Genomic DNA, 21,646 nt, shown 5'->3' with positions numbered 1-21,646 from the left:
AAGAATAATTTTAAGCTTCCACTTAAAGTGCAGACATGCCGAACAGAGAGGAGAGATGCAAGCTGAGGAGACCCTGATTTGATACAAATATTCTACTTCCCTAACTCGTATAAATCTCCCAGTGGCAGTCTAACTCTATCACTGCACCAAAGCAAGCTCTCCACGACTTCACGGACTCTCCTCGCCACCAGCACCCCACCAAAAGGCCCCCAGGGCATGTTTTCGAGTTTGCTTCTAGCCCCAGACTCCCACCCGCCACCCTCCAGTTAGAGCCACCACAGCTTCTGACCTGGGATGAGGTCCTGCACTTAGCCAAACACAATTCAAAGTGGTCTTCGACTGCCATGAAGAGGTTCTGGAACGCCACAGCTGCCCGGTTGAGGAAGCGCTCCAGGAGAAGTTGCTATGGAAATAAAAGTTAATACCTGTCATAAATTCCAGACTCAGCAGCACAAGGTAACCTTGGATAGTTCTCCTAAACTAAGACCCTGCTGATGCCGGGCAGGGAGGGGAGAGGTCAGGCGAGCACGCGCTGGTATGCTACTCATCAATATCTGCTTCGCAAGACAAAGGTGCATTCTGCAAAAGAACCATTCAAGCAACCGGGACCCACCTCCTTTCCCCACAGACAAACACTACTTCCCAGGAGCAATTTCTGACATCTACAACATTCCCTTCTAAGTTCCCTTCTAAGTTCTATTTTCAAAGGAATCTCACATGAAAAATCCAAAGCTCATCATAAAATAAAGGCAGAAAGGAGACGCAGAGCACGGAGCCCGCCCTACCTTGCTGGGCTGCAGGCAGCAGGAGACACAGTGCTCGTAGGCGCTGCAGCAGCCGCTGGACAGGCAGCCGTCGCAGCTGTACTGCCTGGTGCTGGGGACGCGGACATCACAGCAGCCGTTCACCAGCAAGTCCCTCCTTTCACACACGTATCCTGAAAGGCAGAGACTGACCTGAGTATAAAACCAGCAGGCTTCCCGACCAGGTGACCACAAAGAGCAAGGAAAGTAGCAGGCAAAGACATGGAGACAGAGTCTGCAGCCCGGGGCCTCCTAAGCTCCAGAGAGCCGGAAGTCAGACACAGTGTGATGAGGGCTGCTTCCCACGTGCGGGAGTTCACAGGCAACATGGACTCCCATATTACAAGGGGGCCGCACATCCCAATCCATCTAAAACTGGCTGTCAGTCTGCCGTCCTGTACTTGATTCCATCAGCACACAAAGTCCCGCCGATGTTCTCCTGTGCTAACCGAAGGAGGCCATGCTTTCATCGATGCCTGAAGAAAAATGCCATTCTTTTTCAAACAAAAATCTGAAAACAGGGAAAACCAAGGTATTCGTTCCAGAAAGTGAGATCCTTCTAGATAAAAAACAAACAAAAAATTCCCCACTCTTTACAAATATCTTTTAATGCTTGCCATTTATTAGTAGTTTGGAGGATTTTTTTAAACAGTAGTCACACTTAATCTCTATAAATTGATTTAGCCTGTTTCTAAGTTCACACGCCAGGGATTCAGTTACCCCTCAGCATCAGGGAATGTGAGTTCTCTGCTAGCCAAGGGAAAAAAGTCCTCCTAATTCCCTCCACTCCTCATAAATCCCATCGTCTATACACACACTCCCTCCAGCCCAGGCAATCCAGGCTCAACTTTAAGGAAAGAATTTCCTTGCAAAAGCTAATTTATTGCTCAGAGTTGCTAAACAGACATTGCTCTACATTCTTCTGGGAGTGGAACAGAAAAATGTAAGAATAAGTGCATGAGGGACACCACTTGGCCCTTGGGAAACTCCCAGGTGCACGCACAAGCTCACAGGTGCACACACGGGCCCACAGGTCTATGCCTGGGCCCACAGGTGTGGAGCAGCTGTTCCAGCCTCATTCCAGTCCAAATGCCCCAGCTCCTTAATCCTAATCCCCAGAGAAGGAGACCTGGTGAGGTTGTTTTCAGAAGCTACTCTGGAAAACAAAGTCTGTGCACAAGCAGGAGGCACCAGTAAAATAACAATGGGAGACTGAAGGCGTCTCACTTAACTCTTGGAAAACTGAGGCCTCGAAAAGAACCAGGTGCCAGTTACCTGGGAACTGGTGTTTGTTGTTGTTTTAACTATGCCAACATTGTCTTCCAAATTAAGAGAAGATGGTTCTGATGCCGCAGGAAATGTTTCTGGAATTCTTCCTAATGATTCTTACTCATTTTCTTCATAGGGATTACAAACACACACACACACATACAAAAATCCAAATAAGCCAGTACGTTTCTCAAGATGCCACCCAAATATAAAGCAATCTTATCACCTCTGAGTCAGGAAGATGTAAAATGCAATGTGACCTCAACTCCACTTGCTGAAATGATCTTTCTGCCCTTTTCTCTTTCCATTTTCTAAGAGCCAGCATCTCAGGCCGCCTTTTCCTCCAGGTGCTAACTGCCAGTATCTGGCTGTGGAACCACAGGTCTTCCTAACTTCCGGTGAAAGAAAGCTCATCAGTTCTCCTTTTGCACCATAAATCTGCTCATGCAAACATCACCTCCACCAAGGAGTCCTGTAAGAGCCCAACCTCCGAGTGTGTTGCTATGGGCTGGGAAATTAACTTCTAACCTTTGAAAAGTTTGTGATTCTAATTGGTTGTCTTACCTAATCACGTGTTACCCTGGCAATATTTGTGGTGGCAGCTGCTTGCTAAAAGGCATAAATTCCTGCCAGTTTTCTTTATTAAACTGCTTCTCTCCTCTCCCACATCCATGGAGGTCAAATAAAACCTATGGCTCTGGGATTTTTATTGATTCCTGGAACTTTTTACTTAAGAAGTCTGGGACTCTTTGTCTCACTTGAACTAATCAGAGGAAAATTATTCTTTTGCTCACTATGACAAATTATCATTCACAACCTAACATTTCATATTAAAGTCAAGGCATAGACTACGGGATTTCTCACGGCGTATCACACAAACACAACAGTCTATAAGAAAAAAACACTGGAGCCCAAGCGCAGCCCTAGTCCTGGGTGTACCTGCTGACTAGCTGAGCCATCTTGTGGAAGCAACTCCCCTTCGCCAAACCTTTCTCTGCGAAGACAAACCAACAGGTGCTCTGCAATATTAGTCACTTTTCCAATGTGATCTTAAAGACAGAATCTGGCACTGGCACCACTGCCGAGTTGTCAGCACGTCTTTGTGCAAAAGTTTCCAGCTCTTCTACCCTTGGTGGGGGGTCCTCTGATTCCTTCCTTCAATCCCAAATAATCTCATTTGGTCTGATGCCTTTGAGATCTTTTGGGGAAAGTTTTGGTTTTTTATTTTGACGGGAATGTAAACTGTTTTTAAAAAAACAATAAGGCACCATAGTTTTCATTTTAAAGACAGCTCGTGTCTTCATTATGTTCAGCTTCCTCAGGTATTCGTGAAGATTCTAATTCAAGGTTACCTGTGTCAACGTCAGTGTTGTCATGTCCATAATCCATTTTTTCTGAGACTCTTTGAAATAGGGTAAAACTTCCTCTTGCAAACCAACCAGCCAACCAGATTATTTGCAAACTATTAGTTGAAAAAGAAAAACTAATGTGTAAAACAATCAGGGAACTCCGAACACTGTTTAGGTTGCTGACATTAAGGAGAAGTGTTACTTTTTTGGTGTGACATGGCATCCTGTTCATGGTTTATAAGAGTCCTTGCCACCCTGGGCAAGTGCCTTCACCTCTTGGTGCTGTGTCTTCACCTAAAGTGACAACAGCAATACCTACAGCCCAGAGGATGGCTGCAAAAATCAAGTGAGCTACTCCAGGAGAGCCGCAGCCCAGCGCCCCGCACAGAGGAAGAGCTCCGTCAGCACAAACTGAGTACGCAGGGGCCCTCTGCGGACAGCCTGGGCCAGCCGTGGCGTGGCAAAGCCCCCGGAGTTTTCTACTCCACCACCGCCCAGCACAGGGCTGCCTTTCTTACAGACTGGAAGGAAGCGAGAAAACTCTGGGAGAAAGCGCCAGAACAGACCGGTGTTTGAAGGGTAAGAGCAACACATTTTAATGTGTTCACAATTCATTTGAGATGATCCAGTCAGTGGACAAACGCATTTCCTAGGTGCCAATACTATGTGGACAGTAGTCAGGTCACCAAAGAGGAAACTGTTCTCCTAGAGTTCAACATCCAGATGAGAAGAAAAGACTGGCAACCCCTGCAAATACTACGGCTGGGAAGAGAACGGCAGGAAGTGGCCCAGGGGCTGGCACACGAGACAATGCTGAAACCATACGTTACAGGCACAGGGCCTCCGGAGTTAGAGTCATCAAAGAAGGGAGCGGAATGACAGCGAGGTCTGAAAGGCAGACACGACGTGAGAAAGGCTGGCAGCGAGCAAGGAGGAGAGGGGCAGGCAGAAAACCCCTACTACAAAACCCTCCGAGTGGCCAGAGCCGAGGGTCTCCCCGAGCGGGACAGGGAGGGAGGCGGCCTCACCCAGTTCGTCGGTGATGAGGTGCTTCCCTTGAATGGAGTTCCGGCACTGGTTGCTGGGCCGGCTGCTGTTGCCCAAGTTGAACTGCACCTTCCACGGGATGGGCTGATCGTGGTCACGCACCTGCAGCAGATTCCGGTCCCTCACGGCCCTCTCCTCCTACAAAGAGACCGTACATGAGAAGGTGAAGGTAGCTTCTTGCTTTTTCACCAATTTTTCACAAAAACAGGACAGAAAAAATAAAAAAAGCTTGTACAACGGGAATCTGCACTCCCCTGGTATGAGCAAAGTCCGAGCCAAAGTCATAAAATAAAATGCAAAATAAAGCTGCAGGAGAAGGTGATAAATTAGGGAAATGCTCCAAAACTGGTACACAAATGGCCCCCGGATGACATGCACAGTAGAAATGTGTACCAAAGTGTTAATTTTGTGGAAACATTTGTAGGGAAAAAGTTTTGACCTTTTTCTTTCTGATGGCAAATCATTTAAAACTTTTTTTATATTAAAACAAATACATTATGGAATAGAATGTAAAATTTGAATATGCTTTTAAAATAGAAGAGGAAACTTCAAAGAAATTTTGGAACTGTCACTTCAGACAACACCTGGACAGATCGAGAGCAGAAGGTGACTTTCATTTCCAGTTACGAGTACTTTGGTGGTAGACTTAGGGGAACACTGAATTGGGGCTGATTTCAGGGAAAAGCGGCAGCATGTCATCTTGAAAATTTCCTCTATGAAAATATACTGAGTGTGTAACCCGTACAACCTACCCTTCTTTACAAAACACACCCTTGCCAGCCAGCTCTTCCCCTGGACATGCAAAGTAGAAGAGTCACTCTAGAGGCAAGAGTTTAGAGCCCTTCTCCTCACCTCCAAACTCCTCCAGGTCAAGCTTTCAAAATCGCCTTTCCTACACTATTAAAGAAACTAAGGAGGAAGGTGTCTGAGCGCCAGGAAACCAGCCAAGCATGAGACAGTCACCTTCCAAACTCAACCTATGGCTGGAAAAGACAACAGTTACCAAAGCCTCCCTCCTAAAGGCTTTGCATACGCTGTAAACACTCAGCCGTTTCAATCGAGTTGTGTGGCTTTTACCATTAAGAACAATCTGCCACATGTCACTGCTTGAGCAAAAGGACTAACACTGAAAGTTTGATGGCAAAGGTTATATACTTTAAAACAATGGAAAAGATCTTTATATTTACTAAGATTTCCTTACGAAAGTAATCGGGGAAGAGCTGCTAAGATTTAAAACATACAGACCTGCATGCACTTTGGCACAGCAAGCACATTTTTGAGGCCTATCCCATAGAAAGTACCTGGCATAAGGATGCACCAGGATGTTCCACTGTTTCTATGGTAGAAAAGCCCTGGAAACCCCCCAACGGAGAAATGACGGCATCAACACTGGTGCAGCTCTGGCTCTCACAGCTGTGCTCTAACAGGAAGACCTCGATGCGACTGTTGCGCACTTCTCCAGAGTAGGGGCTCTTGAACCGGACTTGCACATTAGACTATGCAGGGACTTTAAAACAAATTCCCATTCCCGAGCCCAACTCCAGACTGAGTGAAAATCTCTGTGCAGGGGACCTAGGAATCAAAATTTTTAAAGCACTCAGATGGTTTTTACCCAGACAGGATTGTGGACCACTGGATGTCCACAGTATATTAAGTGAAAAAAGCAAGTTACAAAATAACAAGCATACTATCACACATAGTAATAATTACAGTAAATACAAGTTCAGGTTTGTGAGAGCTGAGATAAAGGTATGGAAACATACTACAGACTATTACATGGAAGGGACATAGGTGATCATAAACATCTTATCATCTTTGGAATATTTTCATTTTTAATCTAAAATAAAATTATAAAAACATGATTATCATTAACAGTAAGAGACGCTAAGTGAGGGATCTATGGGAACTCTATACTATCCTTGAAACCTTTCTGTAAATCTATAATTACGCCAAAATAAAAAGTTTATTTAAAAAAAAAATGATTACTAACATTAAAGACGAAAATTGCCCACAATCCCATCACTTAAATAAAGCCATCTCTATTTTTGCATATGAACTCCTAGCCTCTGACCCTGGCATTTATACAACAAATTAGGATGCTTTGCATTCAGCTCTTCTTGACACTAATTGGATGGGAAACCATTCAAGTACCTATATTATCTTGATAATCCCATTTTCAAGGCTGTATAACAATCCATCATGTTGATGCACCACAATTTAGTAAACGCATCCTCTACACATCAGCATTGAAGGCATCCCAGGTTTTTGTTGTCATACATAGCACTACAATAAAGATGTAGAGCATTTGTTTATTCTCTTGAATAATCTGTAGTAGTAATTATTATTAGAATTAGAGTCAGAGCTATAGTGTCAAATAACTTCCCCAAAGCTCTATCTACTAGTTGTAATACCAGCATTTACATAACAGTGCTCACAATGTTGCCACCACCACACCAGTACTGGATTTTGTTCTTTGATTTACTAAGTGTGAAACAGTCCTCCAAGGGGGCTTTAATTTCTATTCTGCCCCTCCCTTTTGTGTCTCTTAAAGGAAAGAAGTGGCACTAGCAAGAACAGGATGGGTTATACAAAAACAACATCTGTATCCCTCGGGCGGTGCAGGCCTTGGGAATACAGGACAAATCACTTAGGTGCACACGGCCTAACTAGCTGTAAATCCACACTCTGCTCTGCTGGGGCTGGGTCGGTTAACTGCATAATCGAGCTGCGTGCAATCTAAACTGAGCTTCAAATGTACCCCAGATGAATCGACAGCCATAAAGACTACTAACTAAGAGGCTGGTCCAAGGTACAGTAAACTGGATCTCACGACTAAGTTAAAAGTATCTTACCATCTCTCTCAAACCAGTCTGTCATTCTTCCTGAAAGAAAACAAGCGTTCAGGGACAAGTGCATCCTGGAAGGACCTCTTCCACATACCTATGTTCCTGGGAAGCAGCACGGCCATTCTCCTGGCCAGAACTTGCCTTCAAACATGAATACTCAAGACCTTCCCAAAAGGAATGCGTCAGAGTTGGACAATCAAAAAAGACTGTACAAGAGATCGTGTTAAGACGTGACGGCCACTGGAATGAACAAGCACACACTCGCTTTTCTGAGGGGCCAGTCTTGAAACGGTGTGGTGCGGGGCCACTGAGGGGGCCCTTCACTGGACAGGCGGTTTTCAACCTTTCCCAAACTGTTCCACCTACCCTACCAGGTTGTCTCAATTTTAAGCTTCACATATATATACTTCATTCAAGATTCATTCAAAGGTATCAAGTTCTTACAAGGTGTTAAGGAAACAGAACAAAGGTAGTCAGGACCTCTACTCTCAGAGCCTCCAGAGCAGCTGATAAAGAGGTCAGCACAGAAATCAGAGCAATCAACCACGGCCAATGTCCACACGGGGTACGCTGGGGCACAAAGATGGGAGCGGGAACAAAAAGATGAAAAGAACACACCAGAACTTTCTTCATGAACTGTAAGGGGCTACAGAAATGTTTTTCTTGCCTAACGTATGTTACTTAACCTCTGATTTAAAAACGAGTATTTTAATAACTGTCCTGTCTATTTTTCAGGGGTTATCATAGGGCTCAAACGAAACAAATGTCCCAAGTAAGCAGTAAAGTACTGAAACACAAGGCATCGTCATTAAAAGATTTGCTTATGATTCTCAAAAAGGAAAAGAAAACAAAAAGAGATAAAGGCCAGAGGGCATCCCAAATGTCTAACATTTGGGAAATGGCTAAATTCAGCCTGATTATGGAAAATTTTAGTTATAAAAAACTATACTTACAAAGAGCTTTTAAAGATGGGGAAAATGCGTCTATGTTAAGCGAATAAACTGTATGCCCCAATTATACTGTTAAAAAGTGAAAAAGGAAGAAAATATGCCCACATATCCTCAGCAAATCCCTCTGGCTGGTGAGATGACAGGTAATTCTTTTCTTCCCCTACCCTGTGCAGCACTTTCCAAACTTTCTGGAAAATATATGGACCTTGGTGATCAGTGAAAAACGAAACAACAGATCAGCAACTCTTACAATTTATTACACTTTACTTTAGACAGTATCTAACTTGGCACCAATTTACATACTTAGTTACTTTAAAGCTGAAGATGTTATGCTTTCAAGGGGTTATGCAAACAGCCCTGAGATTTCAGAACCCCTCCTCTTGAACAAGGACATTTATTTACGCGAGAGGACCTCTAAGGACCTTCCGACTCCAGGACTGGGATTTCTTTCACCTCAGCTCAAACGCCCCCCACGGTTAGACCCACCCTGCAGCGCCAGCACGGCATCTTGTTTCGTTTTCTTTATATCACACATCATTATCTGAAGTAATTTTGCTCATTTGCCATCTCTCCCCTTTACCCTCTAGCAGAATATAGGCTCTTGGAGATAGCTGTTTGCCCCCACGGTATCTCCACCATCAAGCAGACAGTGCCTAGTGCAATTGGTGTTCACTGAACGTTTGTTAAATAAATGTGCCCAAGTCACCTGGCACCCAATCCTCTCCCCCAATGGCATCCCCACCACTGTCACTAATTTCTCCTGCGCTCCCATCTCCACAATTTTAACTATCCCCCAAAGCATTAATTAACATGAAAACCAAAGAAAAGAGGCCTTCAAAGCAGTGCAGGATAATCAGCTATTCTCTAGGCAAAAAGTGGCCGCATCTGCTCCCTGAGTTCCTCACGGAGTGCCCGAGCTCGAAGTTTCTCACAGCCTCTTCTCAATCCAGCCCAGCGCCCCAGCCCAACAGAGTCCATGTCACACCTCCATTTTACACACGAAGACCCTGAGGCTAGCCAAAGTGAAGCACACTTGCCTCAGGTCCCACAGCTCTGAGTGGCAGAGAGCAAAGCAGGACAGCACGTTCAGATGCATCTAGGAGAGCACCCAGCAGAATGGGTCCCCAGGTTCTGGTTCTAAGGACTCTGTATACTCTTAAAAATTACTGAGGGCCTCAATATGTGGGTCTACGAGGGTTATGGCTGTTGATATTCATCATATTGGAAATTAAAAATTCTTAAAACACTTTAAATAAAGCATTCACTTAAAAATAACAATAATGAACCCATTAGATGTCAACAGTTTGTGAAAAAAATGTTTTTCAAAACAAAAGAAGAAATTTAGTGAGAAGAGAAAATGTTTTTACACTTCTGCAAATCTTTTTAAAGCCTGGCTTAGTGGAAGACAGCTGGACGCTCACGTCTCCCTCCGCCTTCAGACCACTACAATGTGCTGTCTGGGTTGAAGCATATGAAGAAAACCTACTCAGAGGGACGTCTAGTTGGAAATAGGAGGAGTATTTTAACGGCTTTTCCAGATAATTATGGATAACCTTCTTTGAGACTCCATCAAGACTTGACAAGTGCAGTTTCTTAAAAGTTCATTGCAAATGGTACAGCCACCTTGGAAAACAGTCTGGTAGTTCCACAAAAAGTTAAACACTGAGTACCATATACCCCATCAATTCCACTCCTAGGACCGTACCCAAGAGAACTGAAAATGTATTTCCAAACAAAACCTTATACACCAATGTCCGTGGCAGCATTATTCATAATAGCCAAAGGGTGAAAACAAGCCAAGTGTCCACCAAGTGCTGAATGGGTAAACGAAACGTGGGAGACACACACGATGGACGATTACATATTCGGACATAAAATGCTACAACATGGATGAAACTTGAAAATACTGGCTTCTCACTGAAAGAAGTCAGACAAAGAAGAATTGTACAATTCCACTGTACAACAAAGTGTACAATTCGATTTACATGAAATGTCCAGAATAGGCAAATCCACAGCGACAGAAAGCTGCCTGGCACTTGTGAGGGGCTGAGGGGCCGAGGGGCAGGGATAGAGAGCTTATAGCTACAGGGTTTCTCAGCATTTCCACAGCCAGAGAAATCTGCAAAACAAAAATTCAGTCAACAGTTTTAGGGAACTCACAATCATCTCCCCTCTCCAAAAAACCCTGATTATAGTCACAGATCACAGGTTTTTAAAAAGACACTAAAAGAAAAAACTGGACAAGGTGCACTGGAGTACTCAAAAGGCGGCCGTAGGGAAGGTCACAGAGTAAATAGCAGCTGAGTCAAGACATGGAAAATCAGCAGGAGTGTGCCAGATGGAGAAGAAAGCAAAAGTCATCCCAATTAAAAAGATTCCCATCCAAGACTCGCTTGTTTGTTCGACCATACCTGAGTGCCCATGACGAGCCTGGCATATCCTAGCGGCTGGGATACGAACGACACAGACAAGCTCCCTCTTCTCATGAAAATTACATTCCAGGAGGGAGAGGGAGGGGATAGATAACAAGGAAACGGACAAGAAATGCTTAGTGATTCCTACGATAAAGAAAATAAAGCTAGTCTATGGACAAGAAACTAAAGTAATTTAGATTGTGTCACCCGGTGTGACCTGAGGCAGTAACAGCCTGACCTGAACTGACAAAAAAGACTCACCATGCAGAGATCCTGGCACAGAGCCTGGAGTTTTATCCGAGTGCAACAGGAACCCAAAGAATTACACAAGGGGGAGTGCCGAGATGACTTTTCAAAGATTATCACCCTACCGCCTGGTAGAGAATTGACTGTAGGACAAGAAAGGAAGCAGAGACCTGTTGGTGAGCTACTGCAGGGGTCCAGACAAGAGATGAAGGCAGCCTGACTGAGGGTGCCGGCAATGACAATCAAGAGAAATGAACAACTTTGGGATACATCGTGGAGGCAGAGGCAGTGCTTTGCATGCGAGGAGTGAGAAAGAAAAGCAGGAAGTATCTGTGGCTTAACTACCTGGTGAACAGCAACGCCACTCCTTACTCTGGGAAGACTGGGGAGGAAGTGTTGGTGGCGGTAAAGAAACAAGAGCTCCATTGTGGGCAAGCCTGAGAAGCCTACAACACATTCAATAAGGGCCGTCAAGTGGGCACCTGGATACAAGAACTTAGGGTTTTCTGGACAGGTCTAGGCTGGAGTTATAAATTGGGATCGCAAGAGTATACAGCTGGTATTTAAACAATGGTGCCAGAGATCACCTGGGTCAGGTAGGGAGGGAGGCAGAAGTCTGAGTCTTGGCTCACTACAACACTCAGAGGTCCACCAGACAGAGAAGGGACAACATGTGATCATGAGACGGTGCCTGTGAGGTGGCGGAAAACACAAGTCACAGAGGCACTCAGTTCACACAAACGCCAAGCACACATCCTGGTCAACAAAGGAGGCTTCCAACCCTCAGCCTGTTGCCTAAGGTGAGAGGACGAATGCAGTTCCCTATCAGCCCTTTGCACAGCTCCGCCCATCCGTCCGATAAAACCAGGGTGACCATATAGTTTATTTATTTTCTATGCATTTACGTATTTCACTTACGAACTTGGCCCTTGAGAGCAAACGGGGAGCTTTTAATAACCACGTCAGACCAACAGCAAAAACCAGGCTGTCCCGGCTGCTCCCCGGGGCATGCCCACCCTTTCCAAAAACCCAACGCTGCAAGTGGACTCCCAAACAAACTCACTAAGGCTCCGGGTAACAGGTCCCACCAACGCACCCTGCCTTTTCTCCCAGAAATTCTCACCTGGAAGAAAAGCGAAGGGCGCGGGGAGGCGAAAATTCCACCCACCCAAGTTATGCAGAGAAAGGGCACCTCGTGGGTCCTGCTGAGTCTCTCTAGAGGACCACGGAGCCCCTCAAGGAAAGCCACGCACACCAACGCTGGCCTGAGTGTCCGTTTCCCACGCTGAAATAGGTGGACACCACCCCCCAGGGCTGCGGCGAGGATCAAGCGAGCCATGCATGTCCCCTCTCGGCGCTGGACCCGGCGTGGGAAGCAGGGGGCGGCTCCAGATGTAACAAGAAGCGCAGCGACAGGGCCCACAGCCCCGGGTTCGAGTCCCAGCTCTGCCCCGGACGAGCAGTGCCTTCCCGCCCGGGTCCCCTCGCCCGGCCTCGGTCCCGGGACACCGCGCCCACCTCTGGGGCCCCGCGGACGGCGGAGGCTCCCCGACCCGGGCGGCACTGACCTGCTTGAAGGTGCTGGTGAGGAAGTAGACGAGCGAGAGCCCGAAGACCAGGGCGAGCACCCACCTCTTCCGCAGCAGCCGGCGCCACACCATGGCCGCCAGGTTCACCATGCCGGCGCGGACGCGGGGCGCGGCGGCCGGGGCGCGGAGCGGGGCAGGCCCGGGGCCCGGGCGGCATGGCCGCTAGGCGGGCGGCGGCCCCATAGCTCGCGGCGGCCGCCGGCCCCGCGGCCCCGGCGCAGCCAACTCCCGACAGCCCCCCGCGCCGCCCCACGTGACCCCGCGCCGCGCCCCGCCTCCACGCCTCCCGCGTCCCGGGCCGGCCTCGCTCCGCCTCCTCGCCGTTGGGCCCTGCGGAGCGGCGGCTTCCTATTGGCTGAAGGCCGGGAAGGGGGCGGGCAATCGTGTGCGTGCGGTCGGAGTCGGGGTGCCCGGGTCCTAACGCCGGGCCGGGCAACCTGAGAAAGAAGCCAGGGAGAGGCCGGAAGCGCTCGGAAGTCAGGTGCTCGCCCGGCCGCGCGAGCGATTGGCTTGGAGGGACGTGAATGATGCCGCTGTGATTGCTGAATTGTCTGGGCAGGTAAAAAGAGAAGGCGATTTTTTCCCCTCCAGGATGGTCAGCTTAGTCTCCTGCCCTTGCAGTCGTAGGGCGTTTTGCGCTGAGTGTTGGTTGCAGGAATGAAAACCGCTCGCGGCGTCGTACCCGAAGTGCACCTGCCTGCTTCCAGGGCGAGGAATGCAGGAGATGCTCTCTTGCATGCATCTCGGCGCAGTCGTGTAACGGCCCGGGGGCGCAACTTAAAACATCGCCTACATTGAAAAGTCCAGGTGTGATCCTTCATTGGGATGTAGCGCGTGTGGAGCAGAAGGTTAAAAGGCGTTTCATTCAGTCATTCAGATGCATCCCACGTGCGAACATTTATTCCAGAATTCGATATTGGAATAATTATATACGGCCTGCTGCCAGCAGAGAATCGGAAGCCCCTTTGGAAGCAAGCATCTGAAAGTAGAATCTTGGACGTTTGATTCGGGAGGCTGTGTCAAGTTTGCGGATGGAAACTTAGGATACTGTATCTTTATTTTCCTCCACGATTTGCAGGGGATGGAGGATCATTGGGGGGGGGGGGGGGGGGAATTAAGCTGAGATTGCAAGTTCTTGCAAAAATATTTACATAACGCGCTTTCCTTATATATAAAGGTGGTGTTGCTGACCCATTTCTTAGCTGATTTTCCAAAATGAAAGGAGGGTTAGCTGGTGGGTTGTCTCTCTGATCAGCGGCCCTAGTAACACCAGTGCTGTCCCCTGAAGAAGGCAGGTCAAGATTAAGAGGTCATTCAACATTCAAAGCCAATTCTGGTGCCCTGAACTAAGAGGCAGATACCATCTTTGGTCCTGGTACAAAAACATATTCAAGGAGGCTAAACCTCTTTGTGGAAAGTCTGTGACCTTTATTTCTTCTCTAGGGCGAAAGGTCAGGAAGGGAGCAAAGGATGTAGAAAAAGGTAACTGAGAGATCTATGTTTTACTCATGGAATAAATACTGTTGAGTGCCACTCTGTGCCAGGCAGTGTTCTAGATGCTGCGGTGCAGGGGCAAACCAGGCAGACAGCATCTCTGCCTTTGCAGCATTAACATTCTGATGGGGGCAGATCATAAATCAATAAGCAAACATATAAATGATAAGTGCTATGAAGAAAATAAAACAGGGCAATGTTATGGTAGATTAGAAGAGTGAGAGAAGGCCTCTAGGAGGAGGACCTGAGGGAGCTAGCCAGAAGGAAAAGCATGCCAGGGAGAGGGAACAGCAAGTTCAAAGGCCCTGAGGCAGGTCTGAGGAACAGAAAGGCCAGTGTGACTAAAGGGGAGTGGTTGAAGGGAGAGTGGAGGGAAATGAGGTTGGGAGCAGGTGAGCTACATCAGGCAGAACCTGTAGACCGTGATCAGAGCTTGGATTTTATTCTGATTGCATAGGAAGCTATTGGAGAGTCTAAAATACGTTTTCTATATTTCTCAATCTGGTCTCATAGTTTGACAATACAACAAAATATATTAAGATGATCACCATCCTCAGGAGTCCTAAAGAGGCATCAATGAGAGGCTAACCAGAGAAATGGAGTGGACAGAATCATATGCTTGTAGCTCCCATGATGCCCCAAGACTTATTCTCAGGCTCAGGGTATCCATGGACTCTTCACTTAACTGTCTTGTTCCATGCAGGGTTGGAGTCTCTGGTAAGCTCCTCTGACCCGGGCATCCTTCTAGAGAGGAAGAGGAGGAAGAGGCCTGCTTTGTCTGGAACCGAGTGGTCCCATCTCCATCCGGAGCCCTGAATGCCCACCTCCGGTGTCGTCAACATGGAGTTCTGAAGTCCATGTGGCTCCTCACAGTGAACCAGGTGATGTGTCTCCATGAGGATTCACCTCTTCATGACCGCTTTATTAAATGGCGGGGCTGGAAGGAAGCTCTGGGTTCAGCCACTCCACCCCTTCCCACTTGACAGATGGGGAATCTGAGGCCACAGAGAGGTTGCTGATTTGTCCAGGGCCACACAGAAAGTTTGAGGTGACATCCATCCAGAATCCATGTCTCCTAACCGCCAGTCCGCTGCCCACTTCACCTCATCCAGCACTTCTTTGCTGCACAGTCCACTGCTTTCTCCTCTCACACGAGGACTGCCTCCACCTCTGGGTCTCAACATCCTCATCTGTGAAGTGGGGTGATAACTCTTTTCCTCGGGGGACTGAATGTGGAATTGAGGGTTGAATGGCATGAGATGCAAACATGGTTTGCAAAATGTCAGCGGGCTCTGGGGAGGGGAGATCTGAGTAGTGCTTGTTTGCGGTTACCATGGCAATCTGACAGGCCATGGGAATGCCGGGCGACTCTGGCTCATGCCATGTGTTGGCTTTCAGGTCTTAAGGAAAATGCAGAGACGCCACAGCAGCAACACAGATAACATTCCACCTGAAAGGTAGGCCTCCCCTTGCTTCCCTCCATCTGAGGGCTCTGGGCTTCGGGTGGTCGGGACCCCCGAAACTGGACTCAGTAACACCTGCCTCCCAGGGCTTCTTGTTAGAAGAGCAAAAGAGATCTGACTAGAAACTGCTTTGCGCAGTGACAGTATATCCCATTCAACTCATAACAGCTTGCTATTGTTCTTGTAATTCTTAAAGCCTGTGTGACCGGTGGTCCACTTGACTCATTCTATCAATGATTGTACCCACGGGATTTTGATTTATAGAGGTGACTGAGTGACAACATGGAGAGGCTAATGCCATTGAAAGAAGATTTTTATTACTTAAATTTCCCGAGAGAAGGGGGCATGCCACACCCTGCAGGGCCACATGGGGAAGCACCAGATAAGTCGGGAGGCAGAAAGAGGCAAAGAGAACGCGTAGGTCACAGCTTTTATTGTGTTTTCTGCACAAAGCAAGGCAGGGCAGGCGAACCAGCTTAGGATGAGCTAGTTTGAATAACGTGTGGACTCTGAGGTATAGGGGTGGTCTCGAACAGTCTGATACCTGGCCCTAGTGATTTGGGGCAGGGGAAATATTGGCTGGGTGGGTGAGAGTTAGATAAAGGAGGTGGTTGGAGATATTGACTGTGGATTGGAGGGGAGATCTAAACAACTTTGGCCATTACTTTGGCCCTATAATTAGTAGATGTTAAACGGACAGATACAGAATCTCAGAAAACACTGTTAAAACACTCATGAGCTAGAATTTCTATCTAGTTAAGCCCAAGAGAGTATACACCTTGGAGACCTGTTCTCAGGTCTTGACAATCTCCCAGCCCCAGCCCCCCACCATGCTGGCACTTACATCCAAGGAGCAGGCAGCCAGGCTTTTCCTCCTGCACAGCTTATTTCCAGGTCCCCTGCAACTCCGAGGTTGGCTGCAAAATTACCAAGGGAGTCCACCAGTCCCAGCCTCGGGACGGAGTTTTGCGTCAAGCCTGCCTGTTCTGCAGGGAAGAACACTGGCCTTAAGTCAGATGACCCATGGCCGAGCTCAGCCACTTCCCACCTATGGTACCTCCCCCCCGGCCTCAGTTTCCCCATCCATAAATGGCAGACAATAAAACTCGGGGTTACTTGTGAATGAGTGAATAGGTGGGAAAATGCACAAGTACAGCATCCGGCATATAATAAGTGTGCCTGTTGGAGCTTTCCAGCCTCTGAAGACAGAATTGCTGTTCACTCTCAAATGAACCATGGGATCTTTGGGGGCAGAAAACACGCCAGAAAAACCATAGCTGCTGTGTGTTGTATGCTTACTCTGTGTCACCCTCACATTAGCCTGCTGAGGTCAGGACTTATTTTTATCACTATTTTACAGATGAGAAAACTGAGGCTCAGAGAGGGAAGCAAATTACCGAAAGTCACACAGCCAGGAAGTAACAGGGCTGAGATTCAAGCCCCAGGCCATGTGTGCCCGCTCCAAAGCCACCACATTCCTGCTGCCTCCTGTCCGTGTGGATCCACTCCTCCTCCTGGGCAGCCTCATTCTCGTGCTTAAGAGGTTAAGTTGGAAGCACAGCCTCTACCCCCACCCCCCAAGGAATATTCTTTCCCGTTTAGGCTGAAATCTCGGCTGGATGCTGGGGAGAGGCCCAGGGAAGGGAGGCCAGCTATAAAAAGCTCTTTGGTGGCTTGAGTCTTCCCTGATTATGCCAGAGGCCCCCTGGGCCAGTGAACTCCGAGCGCTGGCAAGCTCAAGGGGGCCAGGAAGGCTTTCGAGAGCCCCATGGGGCCGGCAGGGAGAGAGGGTGGCCCCCATGTGGGCCAGCGTGAGCACCTGCCAGGACTCCTGCTTTCTGCGCTCAGCTTCTTGAAGTCTAGAAAAAGCTCAAGGCCCCTGGAGGATCATAGCCATGGCGTCAGTTGTTGTTGTCATTATTAATATTATCTTTGTTATTATCCTGAACCCCAGGGAGTAGGACCACGCATTTCCCGGGCTTTTGGAGCCGCAGGGAGGAGCTGTGGGGGGTGGGGGAGGGGAGGCCATCTTCGAGTTCCCTGCCTTGCGCCAGGTTTATAACCTACCCCAGGTCAAGCGTGTGAAGCCAGAGAAGCCAAACCTGAGATTTCTCCAGACCAGCATTTCCCCTGCTGGCTTTCACAGGGGGTCTGCAAGATCTTAATAGGTTTTCCATGAAAAAAAGTAATTCTGTGGTCAAGTAAGTTTGGGAAACGCTAAGTTTAAACGAAGTTAATTTTTTTCACTTGCAGGCCTTCTCAGAGTCTTTAGTAGGCTCATTCATTTATTCTTTCAAATAATATTTATTGAGCATGTTCAATGTGCCAGGTGCGTTGTGTCGGGTACTCGACATACAATGGGGAGCAAAGAATCCTGGTCTTCGACCCCATGGGGTGGGGCCCAGTCTAAAGTGCTGTCCTTGGTGCTGACTGCATGTTGGCCTCACCTGGAAGGCTCTGAAGAAATAGAGATGCCAGGGCCCACCCCTAAAGGTTTAGATTCAGTTGGTCAACACTGGGTCCAGGGCACCTGTATTTTTCAAAAGCCCCTCTAATGACTGTCCCATGCAGCCAGGGTTGAGAGCCACAGGGAAGCAGTAAAATGATGACAAGGATCTGTCCCATACAGGGGAAGTTAGGGTGCAGTGGGAACAAGGAGTGAGGAGCCCGTCAGTGTCTGCGAGGTAAGGAAGGCCCCACCCAGCAAGAGAGATTGTCGCTGAAATCTGATGGATGAGCACAGGTTACCCCGGTGGGATGACACATCCGGTGAAGGGGACAGCCTGTGCAAAGGCCCTACAGGAGGAAGCCCTGGGGAAGTGAGAAGCGGGGACATAATGAGGTTGGAGCTCAGGGCCACATAATCCAGGGCGTCCAGCAAGTTCCTCTCTCTGAGCCTCAGTTTCCTTATCTGTAAAATGGGGATGATATTAGTACCGATCTGTAGAGTTTATCTGAGACTGGGGGAGGAGTTTAGAATTGGAAGCCCTTGGAAAGCTTTTAGGGGGATAGTGAAATAACTGAATTTTGTTTTTCTAAATGCACCCTGGGCTCTGAGTGGAGAATAGATTCTACGGGGTCAAGGGTGAAAGTGGTATAGAACTCCCCGGCAGCCTCTCTCCTGCTGCCATTTTTGTGCCTGGATGGTAGCTACAGTACATTTATTAAGCACCTACTGTGTGCCCTGGGTTATGGGGTCCAGGGGTGAATGAAACTCAGCTCCCCCTTTCAGTAAGCTCATGATTTATTTGGAGTGCCTAGGGGTCTGTGGAGGGCCTTGGGGGCCCTACTGCAGTGAGAGAAGGGACGGGGGCTCTTTGCCCCTCCCGGCGGTGCATGCATATCAGCTGCACTCCTCTCTGTCCTGTGGATTGAGTTTCCATGTCATGATGCCATTTGAAAAGAGGACAAGCCCAAGAGAAGAGAGATGGCTTCCAGGACTCTGGGACATGGTGCGCGTGGGAAAGTGCACCCAGCTCGGGGCTCTCCATTCCCTCTATGGCGCTCCCCCCCCGAGATTCCTCTGAAAGAGCCGCGGAATCCTCTGCCTGATTCCCACACAAGAAGCCCGTGCTTGGAACTAGAAGAAGCAATTGGCCCTGGAGGTCTTACTTTAGGGACTAAAGATAATGGTTCCCATTCATTAAGCACCTACTATGTGCCTGTATAAAAAGAGTATTTTAAATTTGATCCCAGGAATTCTATCCATGAGCGATGTTTATGCCCATTTTTCAGGTGAGAAAACTGAGTGCTGGGTTGGTAAGGCCCCTAGGAAGGGGGGAGCTGGGGTCTGAATGTGGGCCTATCAAGTCTTCCTTCCATCACTGTCTGCTGCCCTTCAAACACTGGCTGTGACCAAGGCTGGACCCTCTTGGGAACTGGGAGTCCCTGAACTTGAAGATCCCAGAGCCAAGGCTCCCTGGGTTCCTGAGATTATTCTAGAATCGTAGAGCTCTGTGCTTCCTTTTCTGTAAAGTATCATGGTTAAGAAAGCAGTTAAGACTAATTCTCATATCTAGAGTAAGCCTGCCTGAGTCTGAATCCCCCTTGCTCCTCCCTTACCAGCTGCGTGACTCTGGACGGGTTACTTTCTCTCTGTGTGCCTCAGTTTCTTGATCTGTAACATGGGGGTATTTTAATACCTAATTCACAGGGTTGATGGGAGGGTTTAATGAGTTAATCCATATAAAGCACTTAGAAAAGTGTGTGGCACATAGTAAGTTTTCAGTAAAGATTATGACCCCAGTGCTAAGATGATTTGTGTCAGTCTTGTGGGGCTGCCAGGACAAGGTGCGGCAGACTGAGTCGCTTAAACAACAGAAATTAATTTTCTTACTTCTGGAGGCTGGAAGTCCAAGCTGAAGGTGGCGGGGGGTGGGGGGGGGGGGACACATAACGTTACTGATACTCTTACTTGCCCCCAGCCTCCACTCCCTGACTTGGTGGCCTTTCTCCTCCCTTCTGGCGCAGGAACCGCAGCCAGGCGCTCAGCCCCGAGGCGAGTGTGGATGAAGGGGGCGTCTTTGAGAGTCTGAAGGCAGAGGCGGCCTCCCCGCCGGCGCTCTTCTCGGGCTTGTCCGGCCTCCCGCCCGCCAGCCTGCCCGCCACCCCGTTCCCCTCCGGCCTGGTGCTCGGGGCCTCGGCCGGCGGCGGGGACGTCTTCATCCAGATGCCCGCGTCCCGGGAGGAGGCGGGGGGCCGCGGCGAGGGGGGCGCCTACCACCACCGCCAGCCCCACCACCACTTCCACCACGCGGGCCACCGTGGCGGTTCGCTGCTGCAGCACGTGGGCGCGGACCCCCGCGCGCACGCGGACGAGGGGGGCGACGAGCAGCCGGGCACGCCCGCCCCCGCCCTGTCCGAGCTCAAGGCCGTGGTCTGCTGGCTTCAGAAAGGGCTGCCCTTCATCCTGATCCTCCTGGCCAAAGTGTGCTTCCAGCATAAGCTCGGTGAGTCCAGCGCGGGCACCGGGGTCGCAGCCCCGGGCTTCACCCGCAGGCTCGGGGATCCCAAGTGCCAGGGAAAGGCAGTAGAGACTCTCTCCTGATGGTTCAAAGTGCTTAAGAGCACTGGGTTCTGAGTCAGACCTGGGTTCAAATCCTGCCCCACTAGCTGCGTGACTTTGGACAAGTCACCCACCTTCTCTGAGCCTCAGTTTCCTTATCTGTCCACTGGGGGTTATGATAGAAACTTTCTAAGCTGGTTGGTTGGTGTGAAGGAGTAGAACCATAACCCAGAGTTCAGACTGCTTGAGTCTAAAACCCCACTCTGCCCTTTCCTAGCTGTGTGACGCTGGGTACATTACTTAACCTCTCTGTGCCTCACTCCCGTCATCCATAAAATGAGGTTATAATAGTACATGCTTCATGAGATTGCAGTGAGGTTAAATGAGTTAATATGCATGACAAACTTTAGGACTGTGCCTGGAAGAGAGTAAGTGCTATACAAGTGTAGATTATTATCTTCATTATATTCGTTATGAATACATGTAAAATACTTAAAACAGAACCCAGCACAGAGCAAGTGCTCCATAAATACTGCTTATTGTTACTAATTTGGGGAAGTAAGACAGTGATTCCTGAAGTGCTTAGCCCTGTACCTGACACACAGTTAACGCTCAGTAAATGGCCTCTGGTCCACTGTTATGGTTGTTATTTATTGATATTAGATCACGCTGTGGCTGTGCCCTGGAGAGTTTTAGGCCATTGTCTGAGTCCTACAGCAGGAAGTATGGCAGGAATTGTCTCACCGTCTGCGACATTCCAGAAAATCTCTGTAGGAGGTTGTCTTATTTGCCCCTTTCTGGTGAGTTCCGCTGCCTCCCATCACCCCACCTTCCATTTGGGGGTGCTCGCATGTCACGCCCTCCCTTTCTATTCCCAGAAACCGAGGCCGGCGTGAGCCCCCTCACCCTGAGTTCTGGCAAACTCACAACTCAGTTTTATTCTCAAGTGTGGTCATTTTCTTTTTCAGTTGGCAGGTTGGTGGTTTGGTTTTTTAATCAGAGGAGAGTAGAAGAGAGGATGGTGGGGTTGCTAGTTCTTACGTTCTGTGTTTTCATTGAAGAAATACATCTTTGACAAAGTGGATCTGGAAAAATCGCTGGAGTGCGTGTAGCATCGACAAAGCAAAAGTGAGCTCCGAGCGTGGGGCGCTCACACGTCGTGTGAACACGG

The 21,646-nt window shown here is 48.6% G+C and overlaps 2 protein-coding genes across 14 annotated transcripts in view; one reads left to right on the top strand and one right to left on the bottom strand.

The window, feature by feature from the left end:
• SPRING1 (SREBF pathway regulator in golgi 1) overlaps positions 1-12,761 on the bottom strand; it is a 95,968-nt gene extending 83,207 nt beyond the window's left edge. For 2 of the 5 annotated variants that reach the window (XM_070275116.1, XM_070275118.1), the window contains exons 1-4: positions 12,493-12,740; positions 4,450-4,606; positions 786-937; positions 290-403 (exon numbers count right to left, since the gene is read on the bottom strand). In XM_070275116.1, coding sequence (XP_070131217.1) covers positions 290-403; positions 786-937; positions 4,450-4,606; positions 12,493-12,603 — 534 coding nt within the window. In that variant the 5' untranslated portion in view covers positions 12,604-12,740. 5 annotated transcript variants of the gene reach the window in all.
• Positions 12,762-12,892: 131 nt separating this feature from the next.
• The window catches only part of RNFT2 (ring finger protein, transmembrane 2), a 71,848-nt gene continuing 63,094 nt past the window's right edge, over positions 12,893-21,646 (top strand). For 2 of the 9 annotated variants that reach the window (XM_070275405.1, XM_070275409.1), the window contains exons 1-4: positions 12,933-13,072; positions 14,711-14,888; positions 15,406-15,464; positions 19,941-20,419. In XM_070275405.1, the coding sequence (XP_070131506.1) occupies positions 14,865-14,888; positions 15,406-15,464; positions 19,941-20,419 (562 nt within the window). In that variant the 5' untranslated portion in view covers positions 12,933-13,072; positions 14,711-14,864. Of the gene's footprint in view, positions 13,321-13,956; positions 13,996-14,710; positions 14,889-15,405; positions 15,465-19,940; positions 20,420-21,646 lie in introns of all 9 variants that reach the window. The other 7 variants (XM_070275412.1, XM_070275407.1, XM_070275410.1 and 4 more) reach the window with 7 other exon arrangements.

This window comes from Equus caballus, chromosome 8 (genome assembly GCF_041296265.1).
Source record: "Equus caballus isolate H_3958 breed thoroughbred chromosome 8, TB-T2T, whole genome shotgun sequence".
In the NCBI taxonomy this organism is placed as follows: Eukaryota; Metazoa; Chordata; class Mammalia; order Perissodactyla; family Equidae; genus Equus; species Equus caballus.
This window is presented reverse-complemented; position numbering and strand designations above follow the sequence as displayed.